The sequence below is a fragment of the Xenopus laevis genome, chromosome 6L (assembly GCF_017654675.1).
Source record: "Xenopus laevis strain J_2021 chromosome 6L, Xenopus_laevis_v10.1, whole genome shotgun sequence".
Classification (NCBI taxonomy): Eukaryota; Metazoa; Chordata; class Amphibia; order Anura; family Pipidae; genus Xenopus; species Xenopus laevis.
The window spans coordinates 73,492,286-73,510,470 of NC_054381.1; the positions used below are offsets into that span (position 1 = coordinate 73,492,286).

Sequence of the window (18,185 nt, forward strand, 5' to 3'; positions counted from 1 at the left end):
TTTCATACGATAAGCACACATATGTACACATATATCAACATGTCCAACTATGAGAAGGTGCCCTTTTCTGTTAATTTACAGTTGGACAGTATGGCAAAAACCTCCATTTGCACTCAGAAGAGCAGTGTGGGAGAATCATTACATACCTTCATATTCATATCCATTTGTGATCCTTGTGTGTTGACAGCTATCTTTTCACCTTCCTTTACTATTTCCACAATTATGAAATGTCTTCATTATTACTTATTTGTGAACTATATGTTAAGATTACACATTTTTAGACCACTGTACTTATTTTGGTGGATACAAAATATAGTATGCAAAATATTTCATATTCTCATTTTACTTTTAATTTCAAGAATATTTGTTTTTTAATAGCAAGGTTTGAAAACATTATTGAAATGTTGCTTAGAAATGTTCTTTTTTGTAATGGCTCTTTTTTTTTTTTATTATTTATTATAACCAGACTTCTGTTAGCCGGACACCAAGAAATGTTAAATTTCCAAGCTTGCCAAGAAGCCCAACTTCTCCTTCAAACTCAGGAAGTTTTAACCATTCTCCTCATTCTTCTGGTGGAGCCAATAGTGTTTCAGGTATTTATTAATACTGAACTTCAGTGATTGGATGCCTCAATCCAGATATGAGCCAGATGTTTATATAAGGAACTGCTTAGTGCTGTGGAACAAGCGTTGCTGGACACAGAAACTCGGTAGCTAAAAAATTAACTCAAAATAAAAAAGTGGGCAGGCTGTAAGAGCAAGGCCTAGATGCGGACTGACACTTTTCTCTGCATTGAGTGACAGGTTACTGCTCTGTAAGTGAACACTAAGGGGTGAGCTATGGCACTTGTGCCTTGGAGTTGTGTTAATTAAATTAGAGTCATATTACATGAAAATATTGAATGAATATTACTGAATTAATCATCAGACCTGTAACATTAGCTCCTATGACAGATGTAACCTCTATTTCAATAACGTCCAATGACCCTTAAGCTTACCTTAAGTGCTGCCCAGAGCATGCTGAACATTTGTAGTTCCACTGGCACACAAAAGATCCAAACGGGTAGCTGTAATAGTGTAATACAGCATGCCTAGCCATGATTAGTTTTCAATTGTCCTTTAAAGGGGCATAAACAGCCATGTTAACATAAGTTCAAATAATTTGTCGTATGTGGAACATACTTTTTGCATATTGTTTTAATTAAGAAAAATCAGTTTTTTATTTCTAGAGAAAACATATCCCAGGTTTCTAACTTTCTGGTTCTTGACAGGTAAATTACCAGTGCACAGCTTAACCCCCTGCATAATCACTCTGTAAGCCCAAACAGGCACAACAAAGGGGATGAAGGGAGGTAGTGTTTATACTGAGCTCATTATTTCTAGGTAAACTGACTCAGCTAATATAAATAAATAAATAAATAAATAAATATTTTTTTTTTAAAACTAATCGGCAGAATGTATATTCAACATACATTATATTTATTGTGCTATTGTTGAATAAAAGTATATATTGGTTTAACTGTCTCTTTTACTCAATTAAGTCTGTGTTAGTGCTTACCTATTGTGAGATCAGTGTGCCTTCTTGTATAATCAATATCTAATGCTATAAAATCATGATGATTTGTATTTTTCTGAGTAGGAAGTGCTGAAAATGTCCTGTCACAAATAGCAGCTCAAAGGAAGAAAGCAGCCAATTTGTCTGAACAGAAGAAAGCTCAGCTACATAGTCCAAATATTACAACTACTGCTTCGATTGTGCTTGATCAGCAGAGTCCTAACCCAATCAGCAATGGACATTTACCAAAGGTAATGCAGGTTGGTCTTAAAGTTGGCTGTGGCAGTGCCCAGATAAAAAAACACACTTCTTTTGTAGTCTAAAGCAGTCTCACCACCAGCCAACAGTTTTGTTAAAGGGGTCAAATGTGAAGTTATTAACACATAACAAAAAAAAATCCTCTTTTTTGATTGCTGGTGCTGACTGTGTACTTTAAGTGGCAATATTGCTTGGCCTGACTAAACATATAAACATTATCTATACTGGATATTGAGTTTCTGTAAATGGTGCACACAGCATATTACTGCGGTCCCTTACAGGCTCCTGGCACATCGGCAGACAAAGCACCCCCCTCCACCTGTCACCACTATTTACCGCTTGCTGGTGAATAATTAGCATGCAATTGAACGCATATAGAGCAGTGACATTCTAGTATTTCTATCCTGTGTTTATAGTGATATAATACACAAAAGCCATGAATATCCTGTAAATTATATCCTTATAAACGGTGAGTTCTGATGTCATCAGTTATAAACGGTGAGTTCTGATGTAATTTCTGTCACATGACTCATTGAAATTTGTGTATTATAATAAATAAAGTACCCCCAGTTGTAAAATATGAGGATATTAGAAGTTACCTCGGAGTTCCATGACCTGTATAAAAACACTCGGCCTTCGGCCTCGTGTTTTTATATGGTCATGAAACTCCTCGGTAACTTATAATATCCCTATATTTTACAAAAGGGGGTACTTTATTCACTATATAATAAGCTCCACCTGGTCTGTTGTGTTCAGTGGGAATAAACATAACAGGAGTAATTTAAGACACCAGGGTGCCCACCCCAAGCCATTAATGAACAAATTCAAGTGGATTGAATACAGAACCCCACAAGGAGAACCCTACTCTAAGTATAGAATGTACCATTGACAACCACCACTCAGATTTTCTATCCATGTGCCAAACATTATTACAAAGACTGACAGACTTTAATTTATGTCATTTATGATCTATATCAAAAGCTTTGTAAAAATCCAAATAGCTCATATCTACTTCAACCCCACTTCAAGTCCTTTTTACTTTATCGTAATAAGCAATTACATTTGTCTGACATGATCTGTCCTGCATAAAGCCAGTCTGAGTACTACTACTACTAATGTCTTTTTCCATAACCTTGAAAGTGATAACTAACAAACTTTCAAACAACTTGCCCACCAATGACGTCAAACTTAAATGCCTATAAATACCAGACTGAGATCCTTGTATTTAGCATTATGCTTTCAGTTGCTACACTGTGTGGTTTTCTTAGTACCTTACAGACTACTATGATTTGAGGTGATAATTACAGGCTATGGCCTACTTTATCTGCCTTAGTTAATGGTGACAATGGCATTTCCCAGTGTTTCCCCCCTTAAGGTGGCCATAGACGCAAAGATCCGCTCGTTTGGCGATGTTGCCAAACGAGCGGATCTTTGCGTCTATGGCCACCTTTCCCTGATATGCCATTGACAGGCATGGCTATATCGGGGGATCGGGGGTAATCTGATTGTTGATCAGATTACGATGTGCCATTGGCTCCGGCGGGATCGGTCAGGTCAAAATAAAACCTGACCGATCTCTGCCGGACGAAAGATTTCAGCACACGCCACACACGATCGATCCGAAAATTGTACGAATCGAGGATTCGTACGATTTTCGGATCGTGTGTCTATGGCCACCTTTACTGCTTTGCTAAGTGTAATTTTATACCAAAGCCCTAAGTTTGCAACTAAAAGGCTGCTTTATAAACTGGCAGACTTAAAAAAATTGTAGGATTTACAAAAAAAATTTATAGGCTATTTGCCATCCCTCTAAATCCTATAAAAAAAAATCTGAAAATTGACTAATGTTTATGAAGTTCATAGAATAATTTCAAAACTGTACATCTATCAGATTGCCCATATTTTTAAGACAAAACATTTATTTGGCACTAATATACATCAGAGAGTTGGTTTATTGGACTCCTTTGGTAGAGATTTAGAAATGGACTTGTTTGAACATTTTATATTAAAACGTTACCTCCCTCTGCTTTCTTGCTTAGAAAATCGAAATACTAAAAAGACCTCCATCTGGGGCTTCTTCTACCTCTAAAAGCACATCTCCTACCCTGACTCCATCCCCTTCACCTACTCCAAAGGGTCGCCTTGCAGACTCATCAATGTCTTCATCTTCTTCTCATAAGCTGTCCAAAAGTAGTGGGGGTTCTAGCAGTGGAACCATAACTGATGAAGGTATGATTAAGTTTAATTTTCTACAAACTGCTTTCGGTAGCTGCAATTTATAAAAAGAATAATAACCTTGAAAAATAAAGAAAATAAAGGAACATGGGGGATTTTTTCTAAACACTACCTAATATTGTATAAATGTAGGGGAACATTTTTTTTGACGTTGCACTATTTCACAGCTAAATCGTTGATGCTCCAAATGTCCTATATATCCAAGATGTTGGAACATCGTTGTTGGGATTTGCTTCCATTCATATATTAGATGTTTGGCACTGATTTAGGACAATCAGGCCTGGCTTGCACTGATGTTTCATTTAGTGCCACATATTTTCAGATGGATTGCCAATCAAGTTCATCTACTACCATTCCTGTACAGCAATTCTTTATGGACCTTGCTTTATTCATGGTTGTTCACCTTTGTGTTATCTTTTAGTATGATGTAGAGAGTGATATTCTAACACGATATGCTATTGCTTTTATTTTTTTATAATGCATAAGAGCCATGAATATCCTGTAAATGATATCCTTTGAAATGTGCTTAGTGATGTCATTAGTTTTAATCGGAGCTTAGTGATGTAATTTCGGTCATATGACTCACTGAAACGTGTGTATTATATAAATAACGTACCCCCTGTTGCAAAATGTCAGGGTATTAGAATCACCTAGGAGTTCCATGACCTGTATAAAAACGTTTGGCCTTGTTCTTTTATATGGTCATGGAACTCCTCGGTTATTTATCCTTATATTTTAAAATAATACTTTATTTACTATATTATTTGTGGTTTTTGAGTTGTTTAGCTTTTATTCAGCAGCTCTCGTTTGCAAGGTTCCGAATTACCCTAGCAACCATGCACTGATTTGAATGAGAAACACAAAATATGAATAGGAGGCAGATTTATTAAAGGTCAAGTTGAAGTTTCGAAAGAAAATTTTTTTTTTTTTTTTACTTCGACGAGGGAATAGTCCAAATTCTATTCGAATTTGAAAAGAATTTGAATATTCGAATATCGAAAATTTATCATGTACTGTCTCCTTAAAAATTCAACTTTGACCATTTGCCATCTGAAACCTGCTGAATTGCTGTTTTAGCCTATGGGGGACCTCCTAGAACCTATTTGGAGTCAATTGATGGACTTTGAAAAGTCAAAGTTTTTTTTGTGAAGTCTTCGAATCAAATTCGATCGAATACATTATTCCTTCGATTCAAACAATTCGAATTCGGCCGAATGCGGACCTATTCGATCGAAAACTGACCTATTCAACAAAAAAAACTTTGACTTAATTTCGGTTGGTCTTTTTGAATTAGGTTCTCAAAGTTTTTTCAATTCGAAATTCGACCCTTGATAAATATGCCCCTAAGTTTGTTCAGGAGCAATTACCCATAGCAACCAGTCAGATAGCATTTACTGGTGATCGGTTTGGTTGCTATGAATTACTGTACAAATTATTGTATGCCTTTTATTTGGGGGTAAAACCTTTAAGCAACAAACTTGTGTTCACACTAGTGAGTGTCTGTTCCAGTAATGCAGCGTAGCAAGAAAAACAACATGGTTGAATCCCCCTGCATACGCTTAGAAGAGTATAAGAGTACTGATAATTTTTGTTTATTGGCTGCTTAGCATTGAGCGTGTGACCTAATGCTCTTATATGCCTTTTCCTTACAGATGAGCTATCTTCTATTCTTAAAAAATTATCTTTGGAAAAGTACCAACCTATTTTTGAGGAACAAGAGGTAATTAGCCACATTCTTTACCATGTTGGTATTCTTATCAAAAAAAGGTTCAGGTTTATATATATTAATTTTAAAGGTAGGTCCGGTGAGTGTATGGAGTGGTCAGTGTTTTTTTCTGAAAACAAAATAAATTGAGCATAAAATTACAGTCCTAAATAAGGGCAATGCAATTATAGTATGCTGTAAAATCCTAGTAAAATAGCCCAACCATTTGGATGCTTGAGTTGGACTGCTAATGCTGCATAATTCTGACACTTGCATCCACATTCCATCAACAAAAGTGTAAACAACACCTTCAGACCCTTATGAATTACATCTGATATTAAAAGAGTATGGGCATATATTTCAAAGAGTGAAGTTAGAGAGCTCCACAATCCACTAGAGTGAAATTCAGCCACTCTCCATTCATTTCTATGGGGTTTTGAAAGGCATATTTATCAAAGGATGAACTTTCACCCATTGATAAATACTCTTTTAAAAACCCCAGAGAAATGAATGGAGAGTGGCGGAATTTCACTCTAGTGGATTCTGAAGATCTCTAACTTCACTCTTTGATAAATCTGCCCCTAAGAATACGGATTTCCATAGGGTTGCACTAGGTGGCAATATAAAATAGAATGCTAAAACAGTTATGAAATTAGAAAAATTATCAATGATGAAGTAAAATGTTCGCATTTGCTTTGTGCATATAGTGGGAATTACTATACCATAGCAGCTCTCCATAATGTGTAAGACATTCATTTTAGTCACTGGGAGATTATACATGTTTGTACCAGCTTTCTGTTTGGCAGTAACTGGACTGAAGTGGCTGCAGCTCTTTAATAAAAAATATAGAACATTTTCAAGGGTTCACAAACTGTCATGTACAACTGTACCGACAGCTCCCCCATACACACCATTACCCTTTGGACCTTTTACAGCCGAAGCCCCATTTTTTTTTTTTCGGAGGACCAGAAAAAATGGTGTAAAATCTGGGAAATGTATTATACATTATTTATTGGTGGGGCTACAAAAAAGGTGTATAATGAAGGAAAACTTAAAAAGGGGGGATGTAAAATTGAGGTTTCAATGTACGTATGTACTTTTGTGTTTTTGTTTTATTTATTTTTTTTACACATCTATTTTTATATATCATATTGCCTTGTATGATGTATTATGATTGTTTCTTATGATCTCAGATCGCAGTATTACAGCTCAAAATCCATTTTTGCCCCATTGCCTGTCTGCCTGTCTGCCTAGGAGAGCAAGTATATTTAGTGGCATGCAAGTAATTCTGTAATGTATGCTGATATACCCTATCACTATGAAGTGGAAAGATAATCAGCTACTGAGATATTAAATTAAGGCATAATGTCAACCAATTGGTAAGATATTGTATTTGTTCTCATCTTACAAGGTATATACATAAACCAAGTTAAGTGAGCACTAATGCAATAAATGTCAAAGTAATTTTGTACTGTTTTTGAGATTTGAGGTATTGGCATCCAGAAAGCTAAAGGAATGTGCAAGGTGTCTTCTCCAGTGAGAAGCTGCTGTGTGTACACTATATGGCTGCCTGCCTGTCCTACATTTCTTTTTGACATCAGTTTTTACTATTTTGGAAGGCCATTTTACTAGATGTTGAAATATCATTGATGTAATTTGCTTTCATTTAGCCACATGGACACTAATGAGGCTAGGCACTCATTTTGGGCTATTTGGCTTGGCTCACAGTTAGCATTCCAGTTTATTCCACAGATGTTCAGATGGGCTGAGATTAGAGCTGTGTGCAGATTAGTCAGATTCCTCCCCTACCTTATGAGCAAACTAAAGTGAAAACTAAACTAAAGGAAGTGTTCTCCTGGCATCCACCAATATACTACTACAGTCTAATGTTCTACTACAGTCTAATACTATTACAGTCTAATTCACTAACTTGCAGATTTTACTGAGCGTTACCTCTTGTGCCAGACTTGCCTACCTCAGACTAGGCAAAGTGCAATAAAGTCCCAAAAAACGCTGGCATATTTTACTTTTTTAAGGGTGATAGGCTGAAAAAGATTTTTTTTGGGGTACCCTCCTTCCCCCCTACATTTCCTAACCTATAGCACCTAAACTATACAGTGGGCACATGTATAGGGCAAAATAACAACTCTATTTTATTTTATGAAGCTTTCCCAGGCTTGTGTAGTGTAATGTATTTGCTGCTACATATACGTCCATTGTACTTTAACTTGGCGCTGTATGCAACTTCGCTAACTTACCAATTCACTTCTTTTCGAAATATTCACTTCACAATCACTTCCCTGTCAGTTGACCAGGGCAGATCTATAAGGGCAGAAATTGAATAAACTGATTTGCTGGAAAGATGGCATCCTAACATAGCACCATAGTGAAAGTTGCTGAACTCTTCAGTACACTACATTCTGCTGCCAATATTTGTTACTTGATATTACATAGATTATTACTAATAGTAAAGTTTATTTTAAATTTATTTTAGGTATGCATTTATTCAGTTGCGCTTAATTTGTTACGTTGTATAATTTTTTATTTATTAGCCTTTTAGTTGTACTTCTTTGCATCTGTAACTGAAAATGCTATTGGGTTGTCAGCAAAATCACTGGCAAATATTAAATATCTTTACAAATATTAAATATCTTTCTGATCATGTAGCCCCAGCTAATATATTTCTCTGATTTCCATGTTGCCCTGGTTTTTGGAGAGCAGCATACAGTGAATGGGCATCCTGTAGTCTGAAATCCAGCCTGAGAGATGGGCATTCCAATCTATGCAGTTTGAGACACATATTTAGTTAGTTATAAGGTGAAGTGCAGTGGACATAGGAGTGACTTAAATTCCAAATAACTGCCAATTGTAGTGACAGAAATGTGTGACAGCATGCACCAACATGTAAGGCACACAAGAGAATCTCAGATTCATTTGAATGTTCCTATTTAAGTCTCACCTATGGACTCACCAGGCACTGGTAATAGATGATGGCTGCTGTTGTGAACAAGACATAAACTGCTGAAAGAAGCCAAAAATATTCTTATGTACTGTACATGCAAATACATTATCTGGTGATTATTTGCATGCTATATATTCCCTTTAATTATAGTTGAAAAGACATTTATTTGTTTAATGGCACTCAACAAATCTGAAAAAAATAAATCCTACCAAAATAGAACCACTCTTCCCATGTGGCTTTCTCATTGAGCTTCAGTGCATATCCTGTTTTGATATGGATAACTAATTGCATATTTTATGCTGTTAAAACATCATAGCTTCACCCATGATGACTAAATATTATCTGTAAGATTACCTGTGTATCCAGCGTCTCATACATAACACTATGGATCTGCTTTAGACTTATTGTTTGATCCTCTTGTACAAGAAAATGAGTACAAAAAGTAATGGCAAATCTAATATGATATTTCTTATTTTTTATTACAGGTTGACATGGAGGCATTTCTTACTCTCACTGATGGAGATTTGAAGGAGTTAGGAATAAAGACAGATGGGTCCAGGCAGCAGATTTTAGCTGCCATTTCTGAGCTCAATGCTGGAAAGGTATATGCAAAACAATAACCAGCATTTAGTATGTTGGTAATTTGAATCAGGCTTAAACACATCCACATTAGGTATATGATTAACAAGCAGTTTCCTCTAGGAATTCTCCATTACCAAAGTAAGTTAGCTGACTTTTATATACCCTATGTACAGTGTTTACAAGCATCAAGAATAGTGATGGAAATCCACATTAAATAATTTGCCTTTTTGCTTGATGAAACAGAAATGAGTTAGCTCACTGGGCTATATAAAACAGGGTTTTCTGGATAGCGGGTCGTTCTGTAATCTGTATAGTCCTATTTTGAATCTACTAGAACATCATTTAAACGTTAAGGGGGTTATTTATCAAAGGTCGAATTTTATAACTGTGTGAGCTTTTTTAAACCTCAAATGAACTCAACTGCTTGAATGGTTTCTAATTTAAGGAACAACTCGAATGGAAAACTACAGTCAGCAATTTTGGGGTTAACAACCCAAAACCTGAATTGATCGAGTTTTCTGTGAAAAAAACTCAAAACGATTGAATTGATCGAGTTTTTGAGTGAAAGCCACAGAAAAAAACATCATAAAGCTATTAACATCTTCAAATGGTTCAAGGGACCTTTGCCATTGATGCCTACATGACCTTGACAGGTTTTAGCTATTTCCAGGGTCGGGGTATAATAAATCTCAAAAAAAAAATTGTTTTATAAAAAACCTAGAAAAAAATTAAAGTTTTTTTTAACCTGAAAATAAGTTTTTTGACAAAAATTAGCCTCAAATTTTTCATGGGAAAACACAACTCAGCCCTTAATTAATCTGCCCCTATATAAACCCAAGTGTCTCGTTTTCCTCCAACAATGATTAATTATATCTTAGTATGGATCAATTACAAGGTATTGTTTTATTACAGAGAAAAAGGAAATCATTTTTTTAAAAAAATGGATTATTTGGATAAAATGGAGTCTATTGTAGATGGCCTTCCCATAATTTGGAGCTTTCTGGATAATGAGTTTCTGGATAATGAATCCCATACCTGTAGTAATCCTCTTTCCAGCACACTCCTTACTTGATTACCCATGTGAGTTTGTGATTGACTTACAAACACTGAAAGAACCTTATGAGATTTAAATGTTTGTTAAACTGTCCATATGGAGAGGTTCAGTGTTATTTTGCTGTAATAAAAGTTCCAAACAACCAAAACAGTTTTGGAATTTTTATTGGGTCAGCTATATAGGGAATAATGTACCTATTTTAAAATTTACCGTAAGCATTCTACAGGTCATGGAATTCTTAGGTGAATTCTAATATACTTTAGTTTTTTTTTAATATAAAGGTGTTTTTATAATACACAACTTTTAGTGAGTCAAATAACACAGATTATATCACTAAGCTCCATTTATAATGATAAAATCTAGAGGGCATTGATGGCTTGTGTATTTTAAATAAGTTTAGGACTGGCAGAACCAGAGGTCTCTCTAACATGGTTGGCCTGCTTATTATGTATTGCATATTTACTATGGGTATATCTATCAAAGAGATAAACTAGAGCTTGCAAAGTCTGTCACAAGTGATCATATTATGTACACCCCATGGCATTTTCAACAAACAGATATTGGATCTTTATTTGAACAGTATTGATAGATAATGATATAATGTAACAAATATCATGCACCATCTACATTGATGTTGAGTACAACATCAAAAAAAAAGATATATTTAAATCCAGATTAGTTTAAATTTTGATGTGTACAATTCAGAATATGCTTTCAATATGCTTTCTTTAAAAAAAAAAATCATATATGTACGTTGCTTTATGCAAATTCTGGTACTGAATCTAATTTCTTTACAGGGTCGCGAGAGACAGATTCTACAAGAAACTATACACAATTTCCATTCTTCATTTGAAAGCAGTGCTAGTAACACCCAACCTGTGGGAGCTCATCAATGTAAGTGACAGATTGGGTCAATTTAATGGTGACTGTACCCTATTTGCTGTATGAGCAGAGTTTTCATTTACTTTATAGTTCTAAATACTATACATGGTGGCAAAAACTGTTTGGATATGGTAAAAAGTATTGCAGCAGCTGCCTGTCTGAAATCTAATTCCAAAACTTATATGTAGGTGGGTCCTCCCTTTGTTGCTATAGATACTAAATAAATAGATATAAAATACCTTTCATGATTTGTTGGATTATTGGTGGACCTTGCTTTATTCAGCCACAAGAGCATGCATGAGGTTTGGTGATTAGACCTGGCTTGCTGTTGGGTGTTCCAATTCATCCCACAATAGTTTGCTTTGTTTGGTTCAGGTAGGGGTGTGTGCTGGCCAGGGACGTTTTACTGCTGAAATATTAAGGTCTGTCTTCAAACTGTTACCACAAAGTAGGATGCATTAAATTGTAAAGTTTGCTTTCACTGAACACAAGGGACTATATCAAACTATGAAAGCAGCTCCAAATCATAATTCCTTCACTAACATCTTTACAGTTGGCCTGCAGACAGGTAGAGTCCTATTGAAATCCTCAATCCAAAACATTGTTGCACAACATTGTTGGATTCTTTTTAACTTATTGTAAAAGTGGCATCCTATGATGGTGCCATGTAGTGCTTGCTGCCAGAGATTACATGGTTGTGTGTGTAATTATACACCAATGTTAACAAATGGTATGAATTAACTTTATTTATCAAGGGTCGAATTTCAAATTGAAAAAACTTCGAAATTCAAAGACCAACCGAAATGAAGTCAAAGGTTTTTTTTTTGGTTGAATAGGTCAGTTATCGATTAAATATGTCCGTATTCGGTCGAATTTCAATCGTACGAATCGAAGGAATAGCGCATTCGATTGAATTTGATTCAAAGTTTTTCCCAAAAAAATTTTAGATTTTTAATAATAAATAAGGTCTAATTGTGGATTCCAGTTTGGTCTGACTTTTTTTTATTTAAATAGCAAGAAAATTTTGGATTTTGATAAACAACGCCCTTAGTTATACATTTCTCAGCAGCATCTGTGGAATATTAGCAAATATTGTTTCTAACAGTTGCCTTTAATGAAACTCATGGATTCTGCTCAGCAGGGACAAAGATAACAAATGTATAAATTTAGATTCTGAGTCCGTAGCCCCCCCCCCCCCCCCCCGAGCTGCTTTAAGAAGGTGAAAATTTAAACTTCACTTCAATATTAGAAAACGGCCACACATAGAAAATAGAACGTAATTGGGAAAAAGTCTTATGTTGGTTTCAGATAGTTCACCAGAAATAAACTGGAAAAAGAGTTGGGATGTAAACAAACCCCTTTAATAAGCATGTCTACCACCGCTGTTAAAAAACACAGTTTTAAATAAGGTCTAATTGTGGATTTCAGTTTGGTCTGACTTTTTTTATTTAAATAGCAAGAAAATTTTGGATTTTGATAAATAACGCCCTTAGTTATACATTTCTCAGCAGCATCTGTGGAATATTAGCAAATATTGTTTCTAACAGTTGCCTTTAATGAAACTCATGGATTCTGCTCAGCAGGGACAAAGATAACAAATGTATAAATTTAGATTCTGAGTCTGTAGCCCCCCCCCCCCGAGAAAATAGAACGTAATTGGGAAAAAGTCTTATGTTGGTTTCAGATAGTTCACCAGAAATAAACTGGAAAAAGAGTTGGGATGTAAACAAACCCCTTTAATAAGCATGTCTACCACCGCTGTTAAAAAATACAGTTTTACTATAGATTAGGGATGCATCAAATCCAGGATTTGGTTCAGGATTCAGCCGAATCCTTCTGCCCATCCGAACCAAATCCTAATTTGCACATGCAAATTAGGGGCGGGAGGGAAATCGCGTGACTTTTCGTCACAAAACAAGGAAGTACATTTTTCCACTTCCCACCCCTAATTTGCATATGCAAATTAGGATTCAGTTCAGTATTCAGACAAATCTTTCACAAAGGATTCGGGGGTTCGGCCGAATCAAAAATAGTGGATTCGCTGCATCCCTACTATAGATAATAGCACATTATAATTGTTTGTATGATTGTTGTTCGATAGCTGAAATGCTGATATCCTAATAGCGATACAAATATTGGTAGTCAATGAAATTGCATGTATAGGGCTATAAACCAATGCTAATTCCATAGAGAAAGAAAATTAGGGCCAGAGAGTGTCGAAAATGTGTGTTCTTGCATAAGGCCTTGGTTTGGTTTGGGTGTGTGTATATAGTTTCCTATACTACTACTACATTCTCTGAAATCTTGTCTTTTTCCACTTCATACTAAGCTCCTTCAGTCGGCACAAAGCTAAAAGTTCCTGTTTCCAATAAGAGGTAGCACAGTTCCAAAGCAACAGGTTGTGGATCAAAACATAAAGGAGCTTTGTATCCAGAGGAGCAAAGGCTGGTTTGAAACTGCTGACTCCAGCGTCTTGTCCCAAATGGGCCACAAAGACCCTGAAGCAAGTTCTACTAAATGTTCACAGCTGTGCAAAAAGCAAGTTGGTATGCAGCATGATGGCACAATGTGCAACATCAAAAGCAAAGAAGAAAACAAAGCATCCATAAAGGGCCACATCAGTGTTGCAGCGGTGGATCTTATGGAAAGGAAAATTATGGAGAAAAAGACGAAACATCTATTGATTGTAAATATGAAATGAAGGCACATAGTTATAGAAACAGATTAACTTGATACCAACATATTTCACTTATATTTAGATCAGTGATGAGGATTGAGCAGTTAGTAAGAGAAACTATACTTATCCCAGAATTTATTACATTAGCTGCTTAGGCTCCAGACACAGGGCCATCACCATTTTCTACATACAGATGTGTTTGCTAGTGCTGAAGTGTATGTTGGCAGAGGTATTACATTTCGCCCTCTACCTGGTTTACAGAATAAAGATTTGTATGATGAAATTATATATTTGATTGTTGATTACATTTTGCATTAATATGTTGTAAGAGCACATAAATAAAGGTCAGTTCATTTTAGGGTGTGCCTACTCTTCCTTCATCTCACATTTAAAAAAAAAAAAAGAAAGAAACGGTAACAATGTTACGTATATGTGTTTTACATTAAAGTGAACCTGTCATACTTAAACAAGGATCTGGCTTGGTACAAACAACCATAATGCACGTCTATTTTGTTTTTCAGCATTTAAGACGGTTTCTGTTTTAGAAACAAAAACACATGAATGGATTTCCACGTCACCTGTGAAATTGTTTTTATTTGCCCTATAAATATATAGCATCTGGAATGTGCAGCAACTCTGACCACAAAAAAATCCCCACATTTTCTGTGTTAAGACTTACTGTTGACTCCTGTTGTTACAGACCCTGTGGTTATCATAGCCATATTAGACTATATTGAGAACCCACTGCATTTTTATTAAGGGTTACATTTTGTAGAATGGCGTAGGATTGACAGCTTGTATCCCACAATTTAGCATGGATCAAAAGATGGGTAAACTACATAGAGAATTCTCCATCTGATACGGCATGACTGTCAGATGGGAACACAGCATGCTGCGTCTTCTTCCAACAAAATAAACTTTTGTTTTCCATTGAAATACATTGAGGGGGTTATTTCTTTAAATTCGAATGCCAAAAACTTTAGAATCCTTTATTTATTTATTATTTTAAACCGAAATTTTTCAAGATTTATTATACCCCAAGGATGGAAAAAGTTTGAATCCAAAAATCCAGCATCTCCGACCTAACGAGGTTGTATATAAGTCAATGTCTATCCTATTTGGAATTTTCTGTGGTCTGTGCTGGAATAAGCCTGAAAATCAGACTATTCCGGCCTTACAGGGAAAAATTCAGGCTTTTCGTGAAAAAGTCCAAATTAAATTGTGCTTTTTTAATAATAAATAAGCTCCAATCGTGGATTCTAGTTTGGTCGGACTTTTTTAATTAAAATAGTCAACCAAATAAATAGAAACTGTTAATATTAAGTAATTAATTGTAACAATGCTTTTATGGATGTAGATCATAATTGGAAATGATGACTAAAATTTGACCTCGCATTAGTAAAGTATGGGCACTCCTGTTGTACATTATTTGGAGTAAATTTTTGGTAATTTTGTAGTTCTTGAAAATATATAATTTTCAAAAGAATATGCTTTTACGTGGATAAGGCTTTTAAAACAGATAAAATATAGAGTGAAGCATCAGCCATGAAGCATTTTAATACATTTCATATTTTGGGGTCCTTATTTCCTATTCGAATTAAGCAGAATGCATAATTTACAAAAGTACCGTATATACTCGAGTATAAGCCGAGTTTTTCAGCCCCCAAAATATGCTTATATACTCTACCTCAGCTTATACTCGGGTCAAGCGCAAAAACAGTCGCCGGCGTCTAAGAATAGTCGCTGGTGTCTAAGAATAGTCGCCGGCGTCCAAGAATAGTCTCCAAGAATATTCTCCGGCGTCCAAGAATGGTCGCTGGCATCCAAAAACGAGACGCCGGCACCTCCAACGGGAGCAGAAACCCTCAATTTTTTGATTGAAACTTACCAGAAGCTGCTGCATTTCTCACCCTCGGCTTATACTCGAGTCAATAAGCCTTCCCAGTTTTTGGAGATAAAATTAGGTACCTCGGATTATACTCGGGACGGCTTATACTCGAGTATATACGGTATATTCTTTTCTGTCGTAAACTGAACATGAACTGGTACTGTATTCTGGAGCTTTTTGGATAATACAACCCATACCTGTCCATGAAAGAGACTGAATATCCATCCAGGAAAATGGAGCCTTGCTCTAAGTAGTACACAAAATTAACAAGTCTTGAACCACAAACTGAGCGGAGACTTTCTTTTTTTACAAATATTTATTTAGCTTTATAGTAACTTAGATGGAACTTGGTTCTAAAAGATCACAGTTTAATTAAGAACACTGTTTGATAAGACATTATACATGCTGATACCAGATATCCATGCTGCTGTGAGTTGCAAATGTTATTCAAATAAACTTTTATAGAATGTTCTGTTGCCATTATCTGTTAAGACTAAAGATCTAGTTTTTTTGCAGCAAGTACAGAAGTGCATACATTTTTTATATCTTACAAGGCAGTAGCCAAGCCAGTTTAGCTACCTAAAGCAATCTTACCCCTACAAAATTTCAACATTGGCACTAATGTAATTCTGGGCAATGTAAGGGTCAATATTGGCAACAATAACATGATACAGGCAGCAGATGAATTGATTGACTAACAAAAAGGTGCTGTGACCTGCAAATACAATACATTCCAGAGGAAAGATCAGAAACATGCTGTAAAGGCTTCTGATAGTGACGCTTTATGTGTGCCAAATTGCCTGCCTATGTCTTTTTGTGTAATAAGGGCAATTATTGGCAATGGAGAGGAATTTTTGGGGAATGTTGCACGCAGACGTGCAAAAAAAAAAGAAAGAAAAAAGAAATTGCAGGCGAAAAATCTTCTCGTGTGCCAGTGCCCTGAAATTAAAAAAAAAATGAATTCCTAAAAAATGGTGGTTCACCTTTAAGTAAACGTTTAGTATGGAATGGAATGGCCAATTCTAAGCATCTTTTCCATTGGTTTTCATTATTTATTTTTTATGGTTTTATAATTATTTGCCTTTTTCTTCTAACTCTTTCTAGCTTTCAGATTGGTGTCGCTTATTACTACTGCTACTTTTTATTACCCATCCTTGTATTCTGGCCTCTCCTATTCATATTCTAGTCTCTTATCCAAATCAATGCATGGTTGCTAGGGTAATTTGGACCCTAGTGACCCGATTACTGAAATTGCAAACTGGAAAGCTGCTGAATAAAAACCACAAATAATAATAAAAAAAAAAATTGCAAATTGTCTCAGAATATCACTCTCTACATCATACTAAAAGTTAACTGAAAGGTGAACAACCCCTTTAACAGGTTCACTGTACAGTTTTCATTAAGAAAACCTGATTGCTCTAGAGTTCCTCCTTCTCTCCACCTGCATGTATTTTTTAATGAAAAGTGCACAGATTTTTTTTTCTATTAAAGTATATTGAAATATAAGTTTCTTTTTAGGCATTGGACCTGTTAAAGGGATTTTATTTGTTGACGTTACATCCCCTTTAACACACCGATTATTTTATTTGTATGTGTGTTTTAAGCTCCCCATAGACACGACGATTCTTCTTGCCAAACGGCCGATTTTAGGGAAGTCCGACCAATCCTTCGAAATTATCGTGCGGTTAGTGGGATTCAAACGATTTTTCGGTCGACATCTGTCAGGAAATTGATCGGCCAGGTCAAAAAATCTTTGTCGGTCCCAGTGCAATCTATCTATGTTTGCAGGGCCAAGCAGGCAGCTCCCCTTTGTTTTCCTGGCAAATTGGTCTTTTTAGTTGATGGTCAATTCGTACGATCGTTCCGAGAAAATCGTGATCTCACAATGAGGATCGGATCTTTTAAAAATCTCAACATCTATGGCCAGCTTAAGACACTGCTTTAAGTGTAACTATAAAGTAATTGATTCCATTTTTATGGAATCATGTTCCATTGTAGTTATTCAAAAGCAAGATGCTGCATTTTTATGCATCCCATGCATATTCAAAATACAATAAAATAAGAAATGCATTTTAAACTCACAAAGTAAATGTATATATCTTTGCAACATATGCTTTTTGATTTGTTGTTGAGTATGGAAATGGATTGATGCACTGTGTGTAATGGCCCTAAAGCAAGGGTTGATAACCTTTGGGCTGGTCCCCCAAAACAACTGCATTGTTTAGGGTGGGTCATCACTATAATACGTTATAAATGTACTGTAGATCAATTCAAAAAAACTAGACATTTGGGCTCTATCCCTAAAAGGAGCAAGTGTATCAATTTCATTTGTAAGCATTGGCTAATAAATACCATTAAAAACTGGATAGTGCTTATTTTTAGAAGACA

The 18,185-nt window shown here is 35.6% G+C and overlaps 1 protein-coding gene across 2 annotated transcripts in view; it reads left to right on the forward strand.

Annotated features, from left to right (window-relative positions):
* The window catches only part of LOC108719044 (ankyrin repeat and SAM domain-containing protein 6), a 65,264-nt gene extending 50,997 nt beyond the window's left edge, over positions 1-14,267 (forward strand). For both annotated transcript variants that reach the window (XM_041566174.1, XM_041566175.1), the window contains exons 10-16: positions 467-593; positions 1,639-1,805; positions 3,852-4,041; positions 5,700-5,767; positions 9,200-9,316; positions 11,148-11,244; positions 13,562-14,267. In XM_041566174.1, coding sequence (XP_041422108.1) covers positions 467-593; positions 1,639-1,805; positions 3,852-4,041; positions 5,700-5,767; positions 9,200-9,316; positions 11,148-11,244; positions 13,562-13,611 — 816 coding nt within the window. In that variant the 3' untranslated portion in view covers positions 13,612-14,267. The remainder of the gene's footprint in view (positions 1-466; positions 594-1,638; positions 1,806-3,851; positions 4,042-5,699; positions 5,768-9,199; positions 9,317-11,147; positions 11,245-13,561) is intronic.
* The last annotated feature ends 3,918 nt before the right edge of the window (positions 14,268-18,185 follow it).